This window comes from Rhamphochromis sp. 'chilingali' (genome assembly GCF_963969265.1).
Source record: "Rhamphochromis sp. 'chilingali' genome assembly, chromosome: 11".
Lineage (NCBI taxonomy): Eukaryota > Metazoa > Chordata > Actinopteri > Cichliformes > Cichlidae > Rhamphochromis > Rhamphochromis sp. 'chilingali'.
In genome coordinates, this window is record NC_137938.1 from 6,049,130 (window position 1) to 6,071,452 (window position 22,323).

Sequence of the window (22,323 nt, forward strand, 5' to 3'; positions counted from 1 at the left end):
CTCATATTAAACAGTTTATGAGATTGTCAACTTTTCATTTAACAGGTTCAGAAAGCAAACTGGTGGAATCTGTAGTATGGTCTGTGCAAGTGCAAAAATTATCAAACACTGTAACAAAAGTGGCATTTGTGAGGGTTAGTCAAGGACAGAACAAGAGTTCTTGGTTCAAGAGCTAACAACACCTTAGATTAAAGACCATATCAGTGCTTCCCAAAGTTCAAGTGGCATCTCAGCATCAAGTGTTTGAGGAGAACAGTGTGTGAATCAGGCCTTCATGGTGGAATACTGGAAAGAAACACTCACCGAGGGCGACTGATAAGACGAAGAGAACTGCTCGTACCAAGAAACATAAGAAAAGGAAATTAGACCAGTGGAAATCCGGATTTTGATGTGATTAGTCTGTGAGATTTTATAGCTCCAGCTGGCATGTCTTTGTGAGACACAGAGAAGGTGAACAGATGATGGTATCTGAATGTGTGGGTCCTACTCTGTAGTACTGGTGCTACTGATGTTATTTTAATTCGAATTTAAGGCAACACTTAATCAGCATGCCTACCACAGCTGTCTGCGATAACACATCATCATCATTGTTTTTTCAGTAGGACATTGAGACAAAGCACACCTTCAAGCTTCTGTAAGGCTTGTTTGACCAAGAAACAGAGTGACTCAATGCTGCATCAGATGACTTGACCTACATGAACCTACCTAAATGGAATCAGGAAGAGCAGTTGAGAGTTTAAGTGATTTACAGGACAAAGTGAAGGAAAGGAAAACCACTACAAAGGCCTCAGTGTCGGACTCGAATCCTGGCCGTCCACTGTCATTCATGCACCATATGGTTGGGTGCTCATCCATCTGAGGTAAACCTGCACCACTGTTATTGACTGTTATTTCGAACTTATTTCATATTTAATTTGATGTGATTAGTGGTGTCTTAATGCAGAAAATGCTAGAAATAAAGAAAATAAATTGCATGAGTAATTCTGTCTAAAATCTTGACTTGGCACATGTAATACTTTGCATACACTGGTGCAAATATCTAATCACCCAATCATGATAGCAACTCAATACATTTAGGGCTGTAGACATGTATACATATAACTTGTTTAACTTCAGACCAAGCAACAGAATAAAAGAACAAAAATTCAGGCTAAAAATCACACGGGCTCCCAGAGCTCAAATCACCTCAGACTTGCTTCTTGAACATGACAGTGAGTTCCCAGTACTCACAGAGTTCCATCCACCAATTCAATTTAGAGGTAACTAAAGGAAGGCCTTTAACTCTTTTCTTCTTTTTCTTTTTTTTTTTGGGGTTAACTTCAATTATTTTGCAGATTCAGTAAGCATCACTTAATGTGTAAACATTATTGTTAAAGGTTTACCAGCAATGAAATGTAATGAATAATTGACACTAAAACCACCAGTCACATCTGTATTCATGTCATCACTTAAAAATGATTTGATTATGAATTTTATAAAGTTATATGTCACAGACAACAAGAGTGAAAAACATAACATTTGCTCTACTGTTTCATTTGTTCCCAGAAAGTTGATCAGCTGTTCATCTGGACATTTCACTGTTAGTGGAAGAATTCTATGTTTCCTCACTCATCCAACTGACTTCTGAAAATACAACATCCAGATGAACGGGATAAACTTATTGCAAATTACTTACCATCAAGAGATATTATTTGTTAGTTAACGAGGACTGCTTGTTATTTTTAGTGAATAAGGATTCATTATGGATCTGTGAGCCCATCCCTAGTCTCAAACTCCTGTAAGTGCTCAGTGTAAAAAAATAAAGACCTGTAAAGTGAACTTCAAACTCTCTGTGTTTTCCAGTACAAAAATAATCCAGTTGTTCAGTGATGACACGACGAATCCTACTTCCGGGTCTAAAGTAGTCTGCGTTTAATATGGCTTTTGTGTTGTTAACATGTTTAATGTTTTGTATTTTCTTCTATTTGATCTCAAAAAGCTCCTAAAACAGTCAGTGATCACTGTTGACCTCCCTCGGCTTTTATTACCGCTAATCATTTATATAAGCTCAGTTTTTAAAACCTTAGGATGTAACTACAGCCCAGCCCATGCAGCAGTATATGAATGACTAACCTCGTATTGTGGATGGATGGTAGAGCAGAACGCTGATCATTTTATTAAAGATGAAAGACTTTAGACAGTTTTTCAACTCCCAGTAATGCCATAGTGATCTGCAGCGGAGTTTAGACCCAGACACGGCTAGTGACGTCAGACTGAACAACCGGATACAGATCCTTGGGTGATGTGACAATGTTTCATTTTTTTTTAAAAAGCACTGAAAATAATAACTCTTTAATTTTGGCAACATAAAGAGTTTTAAACTTGTTATCTCTAAATTACGGTAACATAATTTCATATGAAATGTAAGGGAAAAATAGATCACGTCTACTCTACTTCATAAGCTCTTAGTGGTTAACCTACAGGTAGCTCTACATGCAGAGGCAATAACACAAACTGATTTCACCAGCTTAAAACATGTTATTTGGATTTGCTGTGTGAGATGCACATAGGGTGTCCATATCACTTCTTTCCTCCCCTGTGGGGCTTATATGAAGTCTTAACCTGCAAAGCAAAGCAGGACACATTGGTCAGGTCAGACGTGCATGTGCTGTTTGACAGCTGTCAGACGGAGGAGCTTCAAGGCATGACACAGCAAAACAAGCAGCTTCTAAAAGCCTCTGCTTTCCTTCCTTCAGTGGCCTCGGCATCAGAATAAAGTCCCTGCTTCCCGCTGTGCTTTTACCTTGGGAGAATCGGCAGCCTTCGCATAGGACCTGATTTTCTGATGATGGTGCACCTCCTTGCATCTGATTTGGCTCGATGAGTGTTTGAAAACTCCAGCTCCAGTCCAATCAGTCCTGTGATTCATCAGTGGGATATTCTCAGTGAGTGGAGTGACTCACAGGTCTGTACTGGCCCCACCTTGCCATGTTGTGTTTAATGGTCTTGTGTCAGAGAGAAGATGGCATTACTGTAGCTTTAGTGTGTAGCCTGAGGTGTGCTCCAAGTTAATTGCTTGATACCCAACTAATGGCACTCATGAGCCACCCAGAAAAGCTCTAGTTTCACTGTCTCAGTGGGTGGGGATGCAGTTTCACATATAAGAAATAAACTGAGCCAAATATAATCCAAATGTGAGGCTAAGTATCTACTTAGTAATAATTTAATGTAAGGGCACAGCCTCATGAAACTCCATAGTGAAACAAATGACATTCCACCCATTTTCAAGGTACAGAAAGGAAACTTCATTAGACCCACTTCAGTCATTCTGCAAACAGCTGAGTGGGTCAAAATTGCCCTCACCAGCTCCATATGACTTGGAAATACTTTCACATGAGCTTGCATATTTCCTCTCTCCATATCGATCAAAGCACGGAGAGAATAAAAACAGATAGGATGTCTTTTACGATCGATGTCTGTGTTAATGTTCAGTCCGGATCTAAGGAAGAGGAAACAGAGAAGGGAGTGGGGTGAGATGGGGGTAAACACAATGCGCATCTGCTTGACATCCTCAGTCCATCTCACACCTCAAGTCCTCACTCTCCTCATGCACTGCCTCTGTAATTACCAGTGTGGAAACTTGTCTGCTGTCATATGTCTGATTTCTGCAAATGAACTGAAAAGATGGAAATGAGAGGAGATACTGGTGAATAAAAACGAAGAGCTGGCCTCAGAGCCGCACCTCTACATATGAGTGCCCTCTAGTGGCAGCAAGAGGAAACTACTGAGGCACGCTGGTGAACAGGAACACACAAGAATCATTTCCCTCTCTGTAACAGGGGCTGATGAGGAGAGCTTAAGGGAAAATGCTATATCTGTATACACACACACACACACACATATACATATATATATATATATATATATATATATATATACACATGTCCGGTTGGTTAGCCACCACCATTTTGTCCGTCTGTATCTGGAAGTCCCACAGGATCTTAGCTCGGTCATTCTCCACCATCCTTGGGGGCATCTCCCATTTTGACCTTGGGACTTCCAGGTTATACTCAGCACAGATGTTCCTGTACACTATGCCGGCCACTTGGTTATGGCGTTCCATGTATGCCTTGCCTGCTAGCATCTTGCACCCTGCTGTTATGTGCTGGATTGTCTCTGGGGCATCTTTACACAGCCTGCACCTGGGGTCTTGCCTGGTGTGATAGACCCCAGCCTCTATGGATCTTGTACTCAGAGATTGTTCTTGTGCTGCCATGATTAGTGCCTCTGTGCTGTCTTTCAGTCCACCAGCTTTGTCCAGCCACTGGTAGGATTTCTGGATATCAGCCACCTCCTCTATCTGCCGGTGGTACATACCGTGCAGGGCCCTGTCCTTCCATGATGGTTCCTCGTCTCCCTCCTCTTTCTTGGGTTTCTGCTGCCTGAGGTATTCACTGAGCACTCGGTCAGTTGGGGCCATCTTCCCAATGTATTCTTGGATGTTTGTTGTCTCATCCTGGAATGTGGTGCTGACACTCACCAGTCCCCGGCCCCCTTCCTTCCGCTTAGCGTACAGCCTCAGGGTGCTGGACTTGGGGTGAAACCCTCCATGCATGGTAAGGAGCTTTCTTGTCTTTATGTCAGTGGCTTCTATCTCCTCCTTTGGCCAGCCTATTACCCCAGCAGGGTACCTGATCACGGGCAGGGCGTACGTGTTGATAGCCCAGATCTTGTTCTTATCGTTCAGCTGACTCCTCAGGACTTGCCTACTTGGTGGTTGCAGCCTTTCTAGCGGCCTCTTCATGGTTCCCATCTGCCTGCGGGATCCCCAGGTACTTGTAACTGTGTGTGTGTGTGTGTGTGTGTGTATGTATATATATATATATATATATATATATATATATATGTCTTTTAATAGTCTATGACAAAAATCCATAGAGCGCACCAAAATATCGCATATTGTCACAGTAGCCACTGTTACAGTAAGGCTGTATAGATCCGCACTGCCAGGCTGAAATCTATAGTATCTTTATGCCGTTATAAATAATATGGAATATACTGCCTGCATTACATGATACGCTCCATAACATGGACTATTATAAAGCTACTTTCAGCTGCTCCCTCGTTCACAGGAGGTCATCACAACAGAAAGCTCCACGTTTAATTTGAAAGTTTTAATTTTTAAATTTAAACCAGACGTCCTTCCTGATGCTAAGCCAACGAGGTTTTTGTCTCCTTCCAGGATTTTTTTGCCAGACAAATGTGCAGAACATTACACTATGAAGCCACTTTAGTCTTTATACAAATATATATAACTTATGCAAATAGAGCAGTCAAAAACAGGAGGAGTACAACAGAGGGTTTATGGTGATATTCACAGTTATTGCAGATGAAACGACCACTTGTGTTTGGCAGGAAAGCACATTACAGAGGACACGTGCTATTATTGGAAGCAGATTCATTTAAAACCTCTTCCTGTTGCTGATGCAGTGGTCCTGTATGCCGAGGTTTTGTATCTGTATCAGAATCAAATGGGAAAAACCACAAACCATAGGCTGAACACAATGCATGGGACACCAAATACATGACATTGTAACTCTTAAATACCCGTTGTGCTTCAGTGAGACATCACTCAAGTGATCATATTAATATTCATATCATTATTGCAGCTGTCATTGGATTTATGAAATAAGCATGCTAAAATATTCATTCTCAGTATCTCACAGAAATAGAAAAAATAATGTGATAATTTATCTTTCAACAGTTTTTACATGAAATAGTTTATAAATGGTATTAAAAGGTGATAATCACCTGCATTCACTTAACACTGAGGTTACTGCATTTGGGAGAGGCAATTTTAAAAAAAAAACCAAAAAAAAAAAAAACCAAAAAACCCAAAAACCTTTATAACAAAGAAAAAACAAGTGACGCTACAGCCACAAGATTCTGTGTGCTGCAAAATAAGCATGTGATGGAGGCCAACAGGCCCCAGTCAGTGATGTCAACTCAGAGTCACCATTCACCAAGTTTCCGAGAATACAGCTGACTCACTGGTCAGATGATAGAACATGTATGAGTCACACCAGGCCACTGTTCACTTTGCAATATTTTTAATGTGCAAACACTTATTTTTGTCCTTTGGGAAAGTGGGAAAGTGGGATTCTGAGGTTCCACAGTGTGTGACAGAATGATGTCCGTCCCCGTTTTTCCCCCACCGGAGTTCAACATTCAAGCTCGTCTCTGCCTTCATTCCAGTTTGTTACATGCTTCCAAGACCTTGTAGTTAAAGTCCTCAGGCTGGTCGGCATACACATAGTGACCGGCTCCACGGATTGTCTGCAGGAAGGGAAGAGAATCAGAAGGGAAGCAGCCAATTAAAAATTATGGAAACTATATAAAGGCATGTCATAAAGGGAGGTCATGATTTTAACGAGGAGGGCTGTGTCTCCGGTTTATAGTTTTCATAAAACAAAGATGGAAAGTAACATTCAAATTTACAGCATGCATCAGTTTTATTTCAAGCCTCCATACAGTCAGTTCCACAGTTCTTCATGGCAGAAAAATTTACCTTTGATGTGTCAATATACACATAATTGCATGTGGAGCAATCATGCTTAAGGCACTGAATCTGTGGAAGTCTGCTAAACTGAGAGGTTTTCTTTTATATAATTCATTAAACAAATGTATTTTAAGCTTAAGTAAACTAAACCCCATGTACAAAAGCAACAAATCAGTCTTTTGTCCAGCGATTTTTATTTGATGAAGCCTCAAAATGTTTTTCTTTTGGTTTAGTCAAAACCTCCAACTTTTACAGAGTAGTATTTTTTTTTTATTTTTTTTTTGAAATAAACTAAAATTATATAGTGAAACAAATTGATCAGCCCTCTTGTGATACAACATACATCCTCTGTATTGCACGAGGCTGTAACCATAGCCAGCCAGTTCATTTTGTGCAAATCCACTCTTTTCAACATCCATGTACTGATCACCGCACTGTTTCTGTGCTAAAAGAGGCATCATTTCTTTCCTCATTACTAAAACAGATTCTGAAGGAACATTCCACTAACTCAGAGGGTCTAGCAACCCTCTGAGTTAGTGGCAGTCTGTGTTGAAACAACAGCTGTAATTCTCCACATTTCAACTTTTTTCTCCAAAAAAAAAAAAAAGCTTGTAGGCTTTAATCTTGAAGTTTCAACTTTGTTTTCAATCAATAATAATATATTATCAATATTTTTTTTTCCATTTGATGGCACCCTAATACACTGTTGTAGAGGTCAGATAATGACTGTTTGTTTGCAGCAGCCTGTAGTTTTGTTTTTCTTTTGTTTTTTTTAAATGGACATTTTCCCCCATATATCTGTACTCATTAACACAGAGTTAGGAAATTAAAATGTCTCGAGTCCGTGGTAATGAGAATGTCTTTGCATATCATGTTTCAGTGTCTGTTTTGCACCTGTCTAGGCAGCTGCTCATCCAGTCTTCCTCAGCCTTGACAGGTGTATGAAAGCAACTGCCCATTTTTTCCCCCTAAGTGCTAAACCCTTACCCCAACTCTCACCCAGTCCTAAAGGCCATTACACAGAACGTGCTGCAAAACAATGACCCAAAATTCCAAATTGCCATGTAACATATACATCGGTGTGAAAAAAAGTGTTTGCCATGTTTTTGTATGTTTGTCACACTTAAATGTTTCAGATCTAACAAATTTAAAAATGAGACAAAGATGACAAGTAAACACAAAATGCAGTTTCTAAATGAAGGTGTTTATTATAAAAGGGGGAAAAAAAATCCAAACCCTCATGGCCATGTGTGAAAAAAAGTGATTCTCCCCCCCTCCCATTATAATTAATGGTGGTGTATCACATCTTTGGAAAGCCAAGTTCAATTTCTCTAGCCACCCTGATTACTGCCACCCGTTCTCAATCAAGACATTACTTTAATACGACCTGCCTGACAAAGTGGAGTAGCCAAAAAGGTCCTCAAAAGCCAGACATCATCCCCATGATCCAAGGAAATTCAGGAACAGATGAGAAACAAAGTAACTGAGATCTCTCAGTCTGGAAAATGTTATAAAGCCACTTCTAGAGCTGTGGGACTCCACAATCTCCACAGTGAGATCCATTATCCACAAATGGCAAAATCATTGAATGGTAAACCTTAACAATGGTGAACCTTAATATAAGTGGCTGGCCAACCAGAATTACCCCAAGAGCATAGCAACGACTCATCCAAGAGGTCACAAAAGACCCCAGAACAATATCCCAAGACCTGCAGGCCTCACTTGGCTCAGTTAAGGACAGTGTTCATGACTCCACCATAAGAGAGTCAGCCCAGCCGACATGGCTAAGTTCCAAAACAAAAACCAGTACTGATCCCAAAGACCTCTGGTGCAAAAAGTAACACTGAAGTGTTCATGACCTCAAGCTGAAGCACACTTGGGTTCTGCAGCAGGACAATGATGCAAAACACACGAGCAAGTCCATCTCTGAATGGCTTAAGACAAACAAAAATGAAGAGATTGGAGTGGCTTGGTCAAACTCCTGATATGAATCTGATTGAGATGCTGCGGCATGACCTTAAAAGGTGGTTCATGCTCAAAAACCCTCCGGTGTGGCTGAATTACAACAATTCTGCGACAACTGGGGGAGAGTCTTTTACAGCTCTGCAAAGATGAGTGGGTCAGAATTCCTTCAAACAACTGATTCCAGTTGTTGCTGCTAAGCGTGGCCCAACCAGTTATTAGGTTTAGAAGGAAATCACTTTTTCACACAGAGCCATGTAAGTTTTATTTACACAAACACCTAGAAACTGCATTTTGTGTTTACTTGTGTCATCTTTGTCCAATATTTAAATTTGACGATCTCAAAAACTTAAGTATAACAAACATACGTAATGAACTGGTCCTGATGTTTCTAAACAAGAAAACAAAGAAATTGAGATTCTGGGTTCATCCAGTTCTCACAAGCAGGCAGCAGCAGGGAGAATGTCATGGTTTGATCCAGGAGTTGGAACTGTGTCACGACCACTTTTGTCCATATTTCAGGATGTCAGTGGGGCAGGTTAAACTCTTAATATATGTCAGACCACATCTGAGGAGGCAGAGGAGTCATTTCAGAGCCGATTGGCCTAAAGCATCAAGGACCTAAAGTATCAAGCTGTGTGTCTGAGGTAAAAAGTATTATTTTACCATTTGTATATACAGATTACCAGTTCACTTTGAGCTACAGAACAGTTGTTGTCCAATGCAGTTGGTTGGATCTGTGCAGTTGGATCTGAAAACTCAAGCTCGATACAAAATAAATAAATCTTAGCAATAAAGCAGGTTTTGAGGAAGTGTGAAGAAATTAGTTACAAGTTTAGAAAGTCTATAAAAATGTCATCACACTGATGATCTGGAACCCAAATTCAGAAAGACAGTTGGATTTTTGTTTGAAGCCTGAACCATGAAATAACTGCCAGGAAATTCGCTTTAAAAATTTGTTTTCAAAACTGTTTTTGGCAATTTATTCCTTAAAAATGTATTGTGAAATTTACGTTTTTCGAGGGAAGGGGGGAGAAAAAAAACAAAAAAAAAACAAACAAACAAAAAACAAAACAAAAACCACCCTTTGAAGGGATATCAATCCATTCATCTACACACACAAACTTACTATGATGTCCACATGAGAGCGTGGCCTCATCCTTTTGAGGGTGATGCCCGAGATGCAGTCTATGCTGGAGCGGGAGCCATAAATGATGGTGATGGGGATATCAGACTGCAGCTGGTCAATCCTCTGCAACATTGGCCTCTTGGCCCAGCCACATGGCGCAGTCATATTCTTAAAAGCAGTTTCCCCACTGTGACAAGACAAGGAAAAGATAATCAATGAGCACATGACAGAAAATGGATATGACAAAACATAATACTAGGTAGTAAAACGTGGATGAGAGCAGAAAAGGTGATGAAGAAATTGCTTCCATGGCCATTTTAGAGACAAGTGGCATTAATAAAAGAGAAAGACAGACCTGGGGCTTTGCACGTTCAGGTGGTAGATGTAATCTGGCACAGTGTTGTCAGTGAACACGAGGGAGAACTTTTTCTTGAAGTCGGGTCTTAGTGTTTGCACCAGAGTGGGACCTGCAGGGGACCAGGGAAGAGACAGAGGTGTCAAACACAAGCATGTAGCCATTAATAGATGAGGAGTACTCATTACATTTTACATGATTAGTCACACTGGGGAGAGCCCAGGTTTTGGCTTAAATTCCTTTCAAAGTCAAAGCAAGTGATGTGACGAGCACAATGTCATTCAGTAGAGTTTTCGTGGTTTTTGCTTTAACAAGCAGTTCCTAGTTTTCTGGGTGTGCAAAGAGAACATTAGCTGTGATACTGCAATATTAAACTAATATAAAACCATCCCCCCAGTTTCATACTGCATACATTTTCACTTATTGTCTCCAGACAATAAGTGAAAATCTTCACCCATTATATTGCATCCTCTCATTTCCATTCTTCTCATTTAAGAAAAAGAAATTTCACGTGCTCATCTCCATTCCTGATACTTTTGTTGTAGCTTTGCTTTTCCCCAATATTTTGGTGTGCCACAGCATGGACACATTTCCCTGGGATTATTAAGCTAGTCCGGTTGTGGGTTTGCTTTTAGCACTGTGGTACTTTGTTGTCTTTTAGCACCTTACCCAGTGGTCCTACCAGTCGCAGGCCAGCCAGGGGGTTGAAAGGACTGAACATGGCACCAAGAGCTTTGATCCACACAGGGATGGGCCGGTCTGGTTCTGTTGTCTCCGGTTGATCAGGTAAACCCCAGGGCTCAACCAGGACAATGTGCTTTACTCTGTAAGCCAGACAACAAACACAACAAAAATAAAAGTTAACCTGCTCTTTTAGTTATAAATTGTTTACAGACCTACAACTAAAGGACAAAAACGTTAAAAAGGCCAGAATGAAGAGTGCCAGAGCGAACATAGACAAAGACCACGACTTCTGGAATAATGTTCTTTGGACAGATCCAGAGTCTAAAATTGAATTCTTTGGACACCAGAACAGTAGACATGTTTGGCGTAAACCAAATACTGCCTTCCAAGAAAAGAACCTCATACCAACTCAAGCATGGAGGTGGCAGTATCCTAGTTTGGGGATGCTTTGCTGCAGCAGGACCTGGCCAGCTCACTATCATAAAATCCATCACGAATTCTACTGCGTATCAGAGGGTGCTTGAAGAACATGTGAAACCATCTGTTAATGAGGGAAATTCTTTTGTCATACACATGCTCAATGCAGCAAGAGAGACAGGAACAGAAGAATAAGATATACAACATATACAATAGAATACTAGTATACAGTAATGACCCAAAGCATACCAGCAAATCCACCAAGGACTGGCTAAAAACTAAGAAGTGGAGAGTCCTGGAATGGTCAAGTCAAAGCCCTGATCTTAACCCCATTGAGATGCTGTGGGGTGACTTGAAACAGGCTGTACATGCAAGAAACATCTCACAGCTGAAGGAATTCTGCATTGAGGAGTGGGGCAAACCTTCTGATCGATGTCAGAGACTGGTAAAAGGCTACAAAAGCCGTCTCGCTGGTTATATCAGCCAAAGGGGGCAACACTAGTTATTAGGGGGTAGGGTGTCCTTTTTTCTCCATTGAAATAAACATTTTTGTTCATATCTTTTTTGATGTTTCACAAAATGTTCATTTTTGTTGTTTAATTGCAATCACTTTCTTTTCCAGTAATACATAAAATCATGATTGGAAATTATTATGAACAGTTCACATATCAAAGGGCTGATTATTTAATGGGGTGTCCTAATTTTCCTCACATGACTGTAAGCATTCAGTATCCTGGTGCATGCATTATTTTTTTGTTTTAACAGAGATGTGAATGTGACATACATCTTTTCATCAAGAAAGTAAATACATCCCCCCAAATATAACTTTTCTGGCACAGCATTTTGTTTTGTTTTTGTATTTTTTTTACAATTAAATAATGGTGATCCATTCTATTTTTGCTTATTTCTGCCATATATACACACACCGTTACATTGTCATTATCTGAGAATTGTTTAAAATGTACATTCAGAGTATGAACGGTGGACCAAAAACTTTCAGATGGCTCTAAATGCCCAGTTTCACAGTTTTATTTTTGACTTTTGAGGTCACCAAGATCAGATATTGCTAATATGAAAACTTACACAGCCCTTGTAAGGTGGAGTCTATCAGAAGAAAACTGGCTTTAAGGAAGCAGGAAGGGAGCTAAAATGCATTTCAGACATGATGATGGCCGTTTTTAGTGCTGCAGAAATATGAACAAAACCAGCTATGGCTGACAGTATAACAGGTCGCAATCAAGCTAGGCCAGGGGTCAGCAACCTTTAACACCCAAAGAGCCATTTGGACCCGGTTTCCATGCAAAAGAAAATACTGGGAGCCGCAAATACTTTTTGACATCTAAAATGAAGATAACACTGTTTATATTGTTTCTTACTTTTATGCTATGTGTGAACAACTAAGGTGTGTTGCTTATGAAATTCATGAAGTGCTACAGAGAAAATTACATTTTATTTCTGTAATTAACACATTTTTAACTCTTAAATATAACAAAAGGAAAGACACCCAGCTGAACGAAAATGATCCATGTAGCAAACAAAAACTGTTGTGAGCCGCCCCTTATATCACCTTTGGGCTTTTGGAGCCTTGACCTGAGGAAAAAAAAAAGCTCTATGCTGCTAAAAAATGAAAAATGGATATTTGCAAAATTCTGCCTAAATATGCATTTTACCCGGTTAATGTGTGTGGTGGGGCGTGGTCTGCAGCGCTGCTGCAGGGGAGGCGGACGCACCTGAGCGGCACCCGCAGTCACGCCTCGCCGCCTTAACGTCTGTGCTATCCATGTTGTTGTGTTGGTGTGTGTCGGGCTGTCAGCTGCAAAGCTACAGCCGGCTGTATGCGTACAGCAACCGTGTGTGAAAAGTGGTCAATGAGCCTCTGCGCAGAGCCATAATTGGCCTACCTGGGGTCGAAAGTCTCAATAAATTGCACGGCGTTCCACACTTGTGGAAGCCGGTCTCTCTCTCTCTCTCTCTCCTGCTGCTACTTCAATCATGAAACTGATCAATGATCAGCTGATCGGCTTTTGTGTCGCGAGTCTGTCTCTCTTCTTTGTTTTTGGCCCACTTCGCGCCAGAAAGAGGAAACCAGCGGCAGAACAACAGCAGCACGTTTAACCTTGATAAGCTGTTGTTAGAATTTGTTTAATATTACTTTCTACACCAGGATCCTTTTCTACGTAGCTGACGGCTGGTAACTGTGCAGGGGCGGATCTAGCAAAGTTTAGCCAGGGGGGCCGATAGGGCATTAATAGGGAAAAGGGGGCACAAAGACATCATTTTCTTTCTTATTCTCATTTAAAATGTCGAGCTTTTAATAAATAATTATCCGAATTTTACACCCAAAGTTTTAATCTGATGTAAAATGTATAGAAGTCCATTACTGTATATAATAACTATTAAGTCTAATATACCCTAGTAAGCTATAGTACTTTTTCCTTTGGGAAGATACCATCTGTGCAGTCTGCAATTCTGTTGAAGAAAGATGTTGAATCTATTTAATTATTCTTGAAAAATAATTTATTTCTGTGCATTTCTTTCACACTGCAGCAAATTGAAGTTGTTTACGTCAATTAAGCATCATGAGGTGGAGGGTGGTTCCCCCTTTTTTTTTTGCTGGGAGTTTGCAACCTTATTAGTTAGGTTGCTTACTCTTTAAAATACCAGAATAGGGAGGATGGAGTAGGTTTAAGTTCATTAGATTAATCATTATTGCTGAACTATGAAATATTTTGGGTGCAGTGTATTTTTTTTATTTTTTAACATACAGGTCTAACAGAATAGCTTTAGTGTTTTGTTTTTTTTGGTTTTTTTTAACTTTAGTATGAACTTATACAAAACCAGCAAGATATTTAAAAAAAAAAAAAAAAAAAAAAAAAAAAAAAAAACCACTATCATATCGGTATCGGCAGATATCCAAATTTATGATATTGGTATCGGACATAAAGTGGTATCGTGCCATCTCTAATAAGGACTAAAGAGCTGCAGGTTGCCGACCCCTGAGCTAGGCTGATATTTACATGACACCATGAAGCAGTTTACTTTCATTTTCATAATCAACTGGAAGCTAAACTGACAGGTGATTATAAGCCATTTAAATCTGACATGTCATGGTCTTAATGGACTCTGTACTGGTACAGAGAGCACATTGTTGTGGTTCCCAATACGAATGAAGTTCAAGGAGGAGGGGTGGGTGGGGGTGGGGGTGGGGGGGGGCAGTGAGCACAGATCGGGGACGCATGTGCCTGATCACGAGCATCTGAAGTTATAACTTAAAACCATTTGGAACGCTAAGATAACAATAAGAAGACAGGAAGCGGGAATTTTCAGTGTTACTGATGAAGAGGGGTGATAAGGGATTGAGGACATTTTATCAGGCGCCGCTTAGGGAGAGCCGGGTGAATGCTGGAAGCTCCGAGCTGGAGCTGCGGCAGGAGGAGATGGTTCAGGAGAGATAGAGTCTAGTGGGAGGAGAGAGCGTTTTGGAGGACACTGCTGTTATCACAGGCTGCCAGCACCTAAAGGCACACCGCTACAACTGTATCCTCTACTCATGCTGGCATGTTTTGCTACAATCATGTTAACAGCAAAAGGGCAGAATCATTATTCATAACAGTGTTCACTGCAGACTCTGCTTTTTTCTCCTCCTAGGCAAGTTCCACTTCATTTGTTCCATTTACAGCAGTGATGAAAGGATTATTCAAAGGTATATTATTCTGGTTTTATAGAGCAATCAACACTCTGCCGACTTGCTCACTGGAGCTCTCAGCTGTAACACATGGCTTTCTTTAGCTGATCTGACCAACAAGCTGCTCTTGGGGACAGAAAATGAGACATTATGACACAAACTTGTTTGATGTGTTGATAAATCAGTTTTCTTGTGTCCACTGACACACTCCACTGTATTTTCCATAACAGTCCCTGACAGTATCTGCCTGCTGTTTGCTGTGAGGCAGCAGGTGTAAAGAGGCCCAAACACTTCTGCAGACCAACATTCACACACCACCCTCAAAAGGCAGGATAGAAATAATAGTTAGAGATGATATGCAAAGATTATCACAATATTAACTCTGTCCGTTTCAGCCACTCTTGCAGATGACAGGAGCTGCTAGCCAACAGTGGACATTAGAAAAGATGAGCTCCTATATGGAGTGCCTAAAACACTCGCATCATTATAATAATAAGAGACTAAAACCTGACTTTAGCTTATGCTACAGTTCTGATCCTGACATTTTACACAAACCTGCCACCTTTCTGTATCAGACAGTGTGGGTCATGATACAGTAAGATATGAGAAATCCCATTGTCTGCACCCACCTGCCTGGGTATTTAATTGAGTATGACACAGCGAGGTATCCTCCCAGATTGTGACCAAGAAGTATCATAGACTCCAGACCCACGCTGGCCCGCCACTGTTCTATGGACTCGACAAACTGATCCTCTGCTTCTGCTGCATCTGTTGAGAACACAGGCCTGCTGCTCTGGCCAAAACCCAGTAAGTCCAGTGCAAAGACAGGCCGATGCTGGGAGAGATCATCCAGATTCTGAGCCCACAGGCCCACCCCGCCGCCAAAGCCATGCAGCAGAACTAAGGGAGTTTTATCTTTAACATGGTCATTGCAAAACATCAGGGTCCACAGAAGATTGTCGTTGGAGATGGGAACAAACACTTTAGTAAATTCAGTGCTGACATCTGAAAAGAAAAGCACAAGATTACTTTTAAGTACAAGAACATTACGATGGGTCAAATATTCCATTTCACATTAATCTAAATAACATCTCTTTTTTGATACTACTGAATCAATCAGGTGTCGTCACCAAAAGTGAGATTCTCTACAAAAGGGTTTAAAAAAACAAAAAAACAAACAAAAAAACACAACAACACCACACACAAACACGGCAACAAGCTCAAACAAGAGCAATGCGATTTCTCACACTTACTGGTTCATTAATAACATCCTGCAGGCACAGTTGGGTTAAAGTCATTCATAGAAAACAGCCCCTGAACTTCTTGATTTTTCAAAGCTGTAATCATCAATCACTTTATTTATAAGTTCCTAGTCTACTGTGGTTAATGTTCTCTACTTGTTGTCACGACATTTTCTGGAAGACCGACATCTAATATTCCTTTAAATTTTGAGCAACGAAAGTCATGAGTTACTTTTTCCCTGAGCTGTTTGTAGTCTTCGATAAGACACATACTTTACAAGTGATCTCAGACACATTTTGTAATTAGCATGAAACACGCTAAGGCCCAACGCATCTGCTCAGTTTATTATTATTTTATGTCAACAATTGCATTTTTGAGGACTTAAAGATGCTAAAAAAAACCCTCATGTACATTTTCACCAGATCTAACACGTGCAAAATTTCTTATTTTATTGGTTTGTAAATGGCCTGTATTTGTATAGCGCTTTACACGTCCCTAAGGACCCCAAAGCGCGTTACACATTCAGTCATCCACACACAGTCACACACTGGTGATGGCAGCTACATTGTAGCCACAGCCACCCTGGGGGGCACTGACAGAGGCGAGGCTGCTGGACACTGGCGCCACCGGGCCCTCTGACCACCACCAGTAGGCAACGGGTGAAGTTTCTCATGTACAGAGTAGGAAATGGTTCAATAATGCCACCTATGGTAGTACTACCAGCATGCGGTTTGAGTTACATGAATGAAATTTGGTACACACATACGTAAAGTCTGGAAGCCCACTGACCCAAACCCAACAGGAAGTCCGCCATTTTGAATTGAAGGTGACATTTTGGCGACTTCCTGGCATTATGCTGTTGCAAACTCCTCCAAGGATCAACTTCATATTTGGTCAGTCTAAACTACAGACCTGGGCCATATTAAATTGCAACACTTTTGAGCTTTCTTCAAAGGGCGTGGCCGTGGTACCACGGCAAATTTCAACCAGTCACCATGAAAATATAGTTTCCTCTTATTTACACATACATCGTCCAATCTGGACCAAACTTCCCACGTTTCATAAGGCTCCGCCCCTGAAAACATTTCTCCTGTCATATTTGATGGTGGTCACTGCACCACCTAGTGGGAACAAGAAATGTCATGTTATGCACTTTGGGCTACAGTTTTAAGGTGACTGACCGCAGCAACCTCAAATTTGCCAAAGAAAGTCTTAAGGTGTTGGTCATCGCTGCTTGCAGATTTAATTCATATTTACAAAAAGTTATTTGATTTCTAGCCAATACAGGTTTTGTTTAGCAAAACAGGTTGTGTTTGAGTGAGTGACCACAGGTGGGTGAGTTTTTACTTTTGCACACTGTACAAAAAGTGTATGTTTTAAATAAAAAAAAAATAAAAAAATTACACTGGGTTTATCCTTACACTGCAGCATCTTCTCCTCTGAAGCTTGCAGATGGCTCTTTGAAGTTGGACACCACGATGGCAGCCAGTTGGGAATCCAGCACCACCTACGTACACAAAAGCACAACAGTATGAATATGAATGGTTTGCCTTATATTAATATTTCAAACGTTCATCATTATAATAATGATTCATCATCATGCTGCTTTGGGGTACTCACAGTCGTAGGGCTAAGATTCATAACACAAACCTGCACCACAGAACATTGACTCCTAGCTAACCAGACTCTTACTGTATGGTCCTCACTTAACTCATTTCTCATCTTTCTACCGCTTGGACTGCGTTTTGCAACACGCTAAACAATCAGGGTTACTAACAGGTTAAGCAAGCAAAAAACAGGCTTGATACACAAAATTACCATCAGAATTTATCACAGATGCTTTGAAAAATGTAGTGGTTTAAAGGTGTGAACATACACCATAAGACTGTAGCCTTATGGTGTATGTTTTTGTTGGAGTTTCCAGAGTGCAAAATCTGGGTAAAAAATAAATGATCCAAATATGATTTGATAACAAATTGCAAAATGCAAAATTGTGCAAACAATTTCATGCAGAAAAACAAATATACACCATATTTTTCAACTGATAAGGTTTCTACATTTGCTGTTAGGAGTGTTAATTTAGTTTTGCATTGCCAGGGAGAGATCGCTTTGTCATTTAGTTCTTCATGGAGTCCTCACACTGAATGTTTAGATTGTTCCGTGTTGGTATTTTAATGTAACAGAGCAGTCCTTAATATGAAGCATCCATGAAGCTTTATGCTTTAGGAACCAATACGTTGTATTAATGCTTCTCTGTATGACTTTATCAGTCTCCCATACTGTTGAGAGAAAATTCTGACCCAATGCCGTTTGTGAGGTATTTATTTAAGCACAGATCTCTTAAGATACCCAAAGGGATTTGTTTCTTTTTTCAGATGAATGGAATAACATTGATGGAGAGGTAAAAGCCTACATCTTTCCACTTTGGGGTTTTTTGTGTGATTTTTTTTAAATTGTAATTTTGAGCATTTTGTGGTTTTTGGTACTCTGGAAAACTGTAAATAATGAGCAGAAGCAATGTTAAATTGATGTTGATAAATCTGAGATATTTCTGTAAACATTCACATGCATGACTTCTGCACAGATTCATGTGGACACACTGTTAGTTAACAAGTCCCATTGTTCCTGAAGTCATGTGGTTTGTTCAGATACAACGTTGCAAACCCAACACACGCTGCAATGTTCTTTTTTAATGAAAAGGTTTTTTCATTCCTAATTCATGGCAACGTGTTATGGCAGGTCTTCTACTAGAAGGCATAACTAAACTACAGAAGGGTGTGACTTAAGAGTAAGGAGACACTTAAAGGTTTTTGGCTGAATGTCTAAACAGCTGTGTTTATTGTAAAAGTGTCATATCTCATGACCTCTCCATTAGCTGCTCTGTGTGGGAAAGCAACTTCTTACTTCACAGCTGGCTCTGAAATAAGCTCTTCTGCTTTCCTCCACTGGCCCAGTGTGGTCTTGAGGGAAAAGCATAACAGAGCACAAAGCTGTGACACAAAAATTTAGTTTCTTTGCTTTCTTTTGTCTTTAGGCAAGTCAACCCCCCCCCCCAAAAAAACAAAACAAAACCCCAAAACAAAAACCAACCATAACAACAAAATGTTCTTCTGTGACATGCAAACCTCATGTAGCAACACGCAGAGACATCAAAAGAGGAAACAAACGGCTGTCCTCACACTACACTTGACTCAATGTTCTCCTTCCCTGACATCGGTCACATTAGTTTCTTTAACAAGGCCTTCTTTACAGAGTCTAACCATAGACATCTTGTTCACTTAGTAATTATCAAAACATTCATATCGAATTTCCCAGAGGAACCCACCCGAGGGATTAATAAAGTTCTATCTTATCTTATCTCCAACTGTTTTGATAAAGGACTATTTGTCCTTTTCACTAGCTACAGCTGTTTTGATAAAGGGCAACTTAAATTGTTTGTCTGTGTGTCTGTAAGGTTTTCGGCTGCTAAGTGGATAGAACACCTGAATATGTCACCTTGAATTCTGAGACATCGATACAGGACGTGATTGATGCGATTTTAATCAGTCCCTTTCACATGTTTCAACATTTACCTAAGCCTACTTCTAATAATTCTTACAATTAAACAAATGTGACACACACACACACACACACACACACACACCACAAGGATTTTTCTGTCTATTTTCTAAGTGAGCAGCAGCAGCGCAGCCTCAAAACAAAGCAGCCTCAAAATTAGCTTTAAATTGATCAAGTATGGCATTGGCCTTGGTGTGAATCTGTGCTGCCTGAGTGGTCCTCTGTTTTAAATAAGTCAGTACTGCAAGAGAACTCACATAAAGTCCTTTCCAACATGTGGCAGACATAATGAAGCAGCCTCATTACTGTGTTGTTTAGGCACAACTAGAGTCACAGACTTAAAAATCAGCCTAATTTAACTGCTCTGATCATCTCCCCCCCCATGAAGGTTTTACTGTTTGGGGAGCTCATTGGTCATTTTGCTCATTTTAAGACTGTCCTCCACCCCCCATGGCTGTCGTTTTCTTTTTCAAATCATTACACATGATGCTTGGGCAGCAAGGAAGGTCCTGAAGGTTCAATCCAAAACTAGTTGTACTTAATTATTTTTTTTAACATAAAAGCACATTTACGCTATATGCGCATGTGTTTCTCATCTGGGCTGCTGTTGGGGTTTTCTCTGCATTATTGTAGGGTCTTCACCTTATAATGCAGAACACCTCAAGGAGATGGCTGTGATTTGTGAACTGCACTTTCACTTTTAACCCACTCTAAATGCCTTTTACAAGTCTGGAAACGTCAATTTCAATGCCTTTTGAACAGGTTTTTGTTAATCGGGGTGGTGCTGCTCATTTATATTGCTTTGCACTGATAAGCAACCATTTAGTCTCAGCCTGTTAACATACATGTGTTGGACTCAATTGTTGGAGACGCAATTACTTGATAAACCCGTGAGTTTGCCAGGGTTATCAAAACGCAGGAGACACCCTGTGTGTTATTGTGAAAGGTAAGTTAAAGAGTCACAAAAGTTTACGTTTAGTTCTCCCTTTGCTTACGTTCTATTACTCTACTAAGTCTCATGAAAATCACCCAGCTGAAAGGAAACTGGACCTGCACAGTGACACATACAAACTAACAAAGTGAGGCTACAATAATGAAAGCTAATGTCTGAGTGGAGGTGGATATTTGTGTAAAAGAGTGTCACACCTGTGTCTGTGTGTGGATGCTCATAACATTACCTTATTGTTTTATCCACATAGCCCCACACACTCCTGGCCAGACTGGGAACACCAACAGTAGACAGCATTCTATGAATGACCCTGGAGATATAATAAAAGAGTAAGCGCGTGAGGGCAAAGGACAGGGACTGGCCGATGACAACGCGTGACAGCAAAACTATCATCTCCATTATTTAAATTATCAAGCATTTACTATAACACTTAAAAAAAAGTTTATGGTTTTATCAAGGTTTTTTGTGCATTTCCAGAGGGCTTTTTATGCACATGAATATAAAAATATTTGCGCCACTGCAAAACTCTTGTTTAAAACCGGTGTTCTGACAAACCATCCTAGTTTGGCAAAACGTTCTACCGTAACTCTGCTGTCACAGAGTAATTCTAACACCAACTTAACTTTGCCCATCAGAGTATGCGTATAGGTCATATTCATACAGCCAGGATGGTTTGCCACTTCATTTTACCCATTAAAGTATCTTGTAGGTAACATTCACTCTGACGGGTAAAATTAAGTGCCAAACATGCATGGTTTGGCACTTAATTTTACCCGTCAGTATGTTTGTAGCTGTTATTAACAAAGGTAGGATGGTTCGCCACTGAATTTTAACTGTTTAAGTATGCTTGCAGGTGAAATTCACAAAGGTAGGATGGTTTGGCAGTTAATTTTACCCGTCAGAGTATTTTTGTAGCTAATATTTACAAAGGTAGGACGGTTCGCTACTTAATTTCGTGTTGTGCGCATGCACAGAAACAACGGGTAGGATGGTTTGCGAGGTAGGATGGATTCTAAGAACACCTGTTTTCCAATTTGCTCTACCATCTCTGAGGTAAAACAAACATGGCAGTCCAGCGGCTTTGCAATAAGAGCGTTATTTTACTTCTGTGGACCACACCGACAATACCTTCAAAGCACCGGTGAGTTTTTCAACGACCTTCTGCAGTCTTCGAGCACTCTCATTTAGTACGGGCCACTTTACAAGAAGGCAGCAATTAACTAATGAGGTTGGAGGGGGGGGGGCAGGTTTACCTTGACCCAAGTGGTGCCTCTCTCTGACAGCCTGTCTAACTTTCGACAACAACACTCGGGCATTTTTCAGGAAAAGGTGCACAGTGTCGCTGTTCCAATAACACTTAGTGTCTGTTAAATAATAAAGGAACATTACCGTGGATAGACATACTCTGACAGGCCGGGGAATGTGATAGGTTAATAGAAATACTCACCCTCTGTTCTCGATCACCGCTTGCTCAGCCATAGCGCGACAGTCCCCGAGACGCTTCTCACAGTCACGTGGCTCTGACGTAGCTGCCGAGCTTGTGTGCATTTCATTTATAGCGTCAGTTGACTGAGACAAGGGGGGGGGAGTGTTATTCCTACTGTGGATCCACCTATCTCCGCTTCGTTTCTTCCTAGTAGAGTAAAACAAACGCACCCAGGAAGAGTTTGCGGAACTGGCGTGTCTGTCATGTCTAAACATTGCTGCTGATCGGGGAAGTGGGTCTTGGTAAGTATTTAAACTCCGTTTTGTGTTCCTTGTTTTACATTACTCGGGTATTTAAAAGTAACACAAGAGTGTTGAG

At 40.5% G+C, this 22,323-nt stretch overlaps 2 protein-coding genes across 4 annotated transcripts in view; one reads left to right on the top strand and one right to left on the bottom strand.

Moving 5' to 3' along the window:
* Positions 1–6,132: 6,132 nt before the first annotated feature.
* abhd5a (abhydrolase domain containing 5, lysophosphatidic acid acyltransferase a) lies at positions 6,133–22,027 on the bottom strand. Its single transcript, XM_080897359.1, has 8 exons — positions 21,967–22,027; positions 20,749–20,829; positions 17,434–17,519; positions 15,400–15,775; positions 10,654–10,808; positions 9,985–10,096; positions 9,630–9,816; positions 6,133–6,315 (listed from the first exon to the last, which is right to left on the bottom strand). The coding sequence occupies exons 1-8, from the start codon at positions 21,996–21,998 to the stop codon at positions 6,226–6,228; spliced, it is 1,119 nt and encodes a 372-aa protein (XP_080753485.1). The 5' UTR covers positions 21,999–22,027; the 3' UTR covers positions 6,133–6,225.
* Positions 22,028–22,132: 105 nt separating this feature from the next.
* ano10a (anoctamin 10a) overlaps positions 22,133–22,323 on the top strand; it is a 37,312-nt gene continuing 37,121 nt past the window's right edge. The window contains exon 1 of one of the 3 annotated variants that reach the window (XM_080895939.1): positions 22,133–22,247. The gene's annotated coding sequence lies outside the window, so the exon portion shown is untranslated. The remainder of the gene's footprint in view (positions 22,248–22,323) is intronic. The other 2 variants (XM_080895936.1, XM_080895937.1) reach the window with 2 other exon arrangements.

Bases quoted from the DNA above. Each gene is read 5' to 3' on its own strand.
- abhd5a (XM_080897359.1), bottom strand. From the start codon at position 21,998: ATGGCTGAGCAAGCGGTGATCGAGAACAGAGG. The intron at 20,830-21,966 runs GTGAGTATTTCT...TTATATCTCCAG, and splicing joins GCGGTGATCGAGAACAGAGG to GGTCATTCATAGAATGCTGT. The intron at 9,817-9,984 runs GTCTGTCTTTCT...GTCTTGTCACAG, and splicing joins CTGAACGTGCAAAGCCCCAG to TGGGGAAACTGCTTTTAAGA.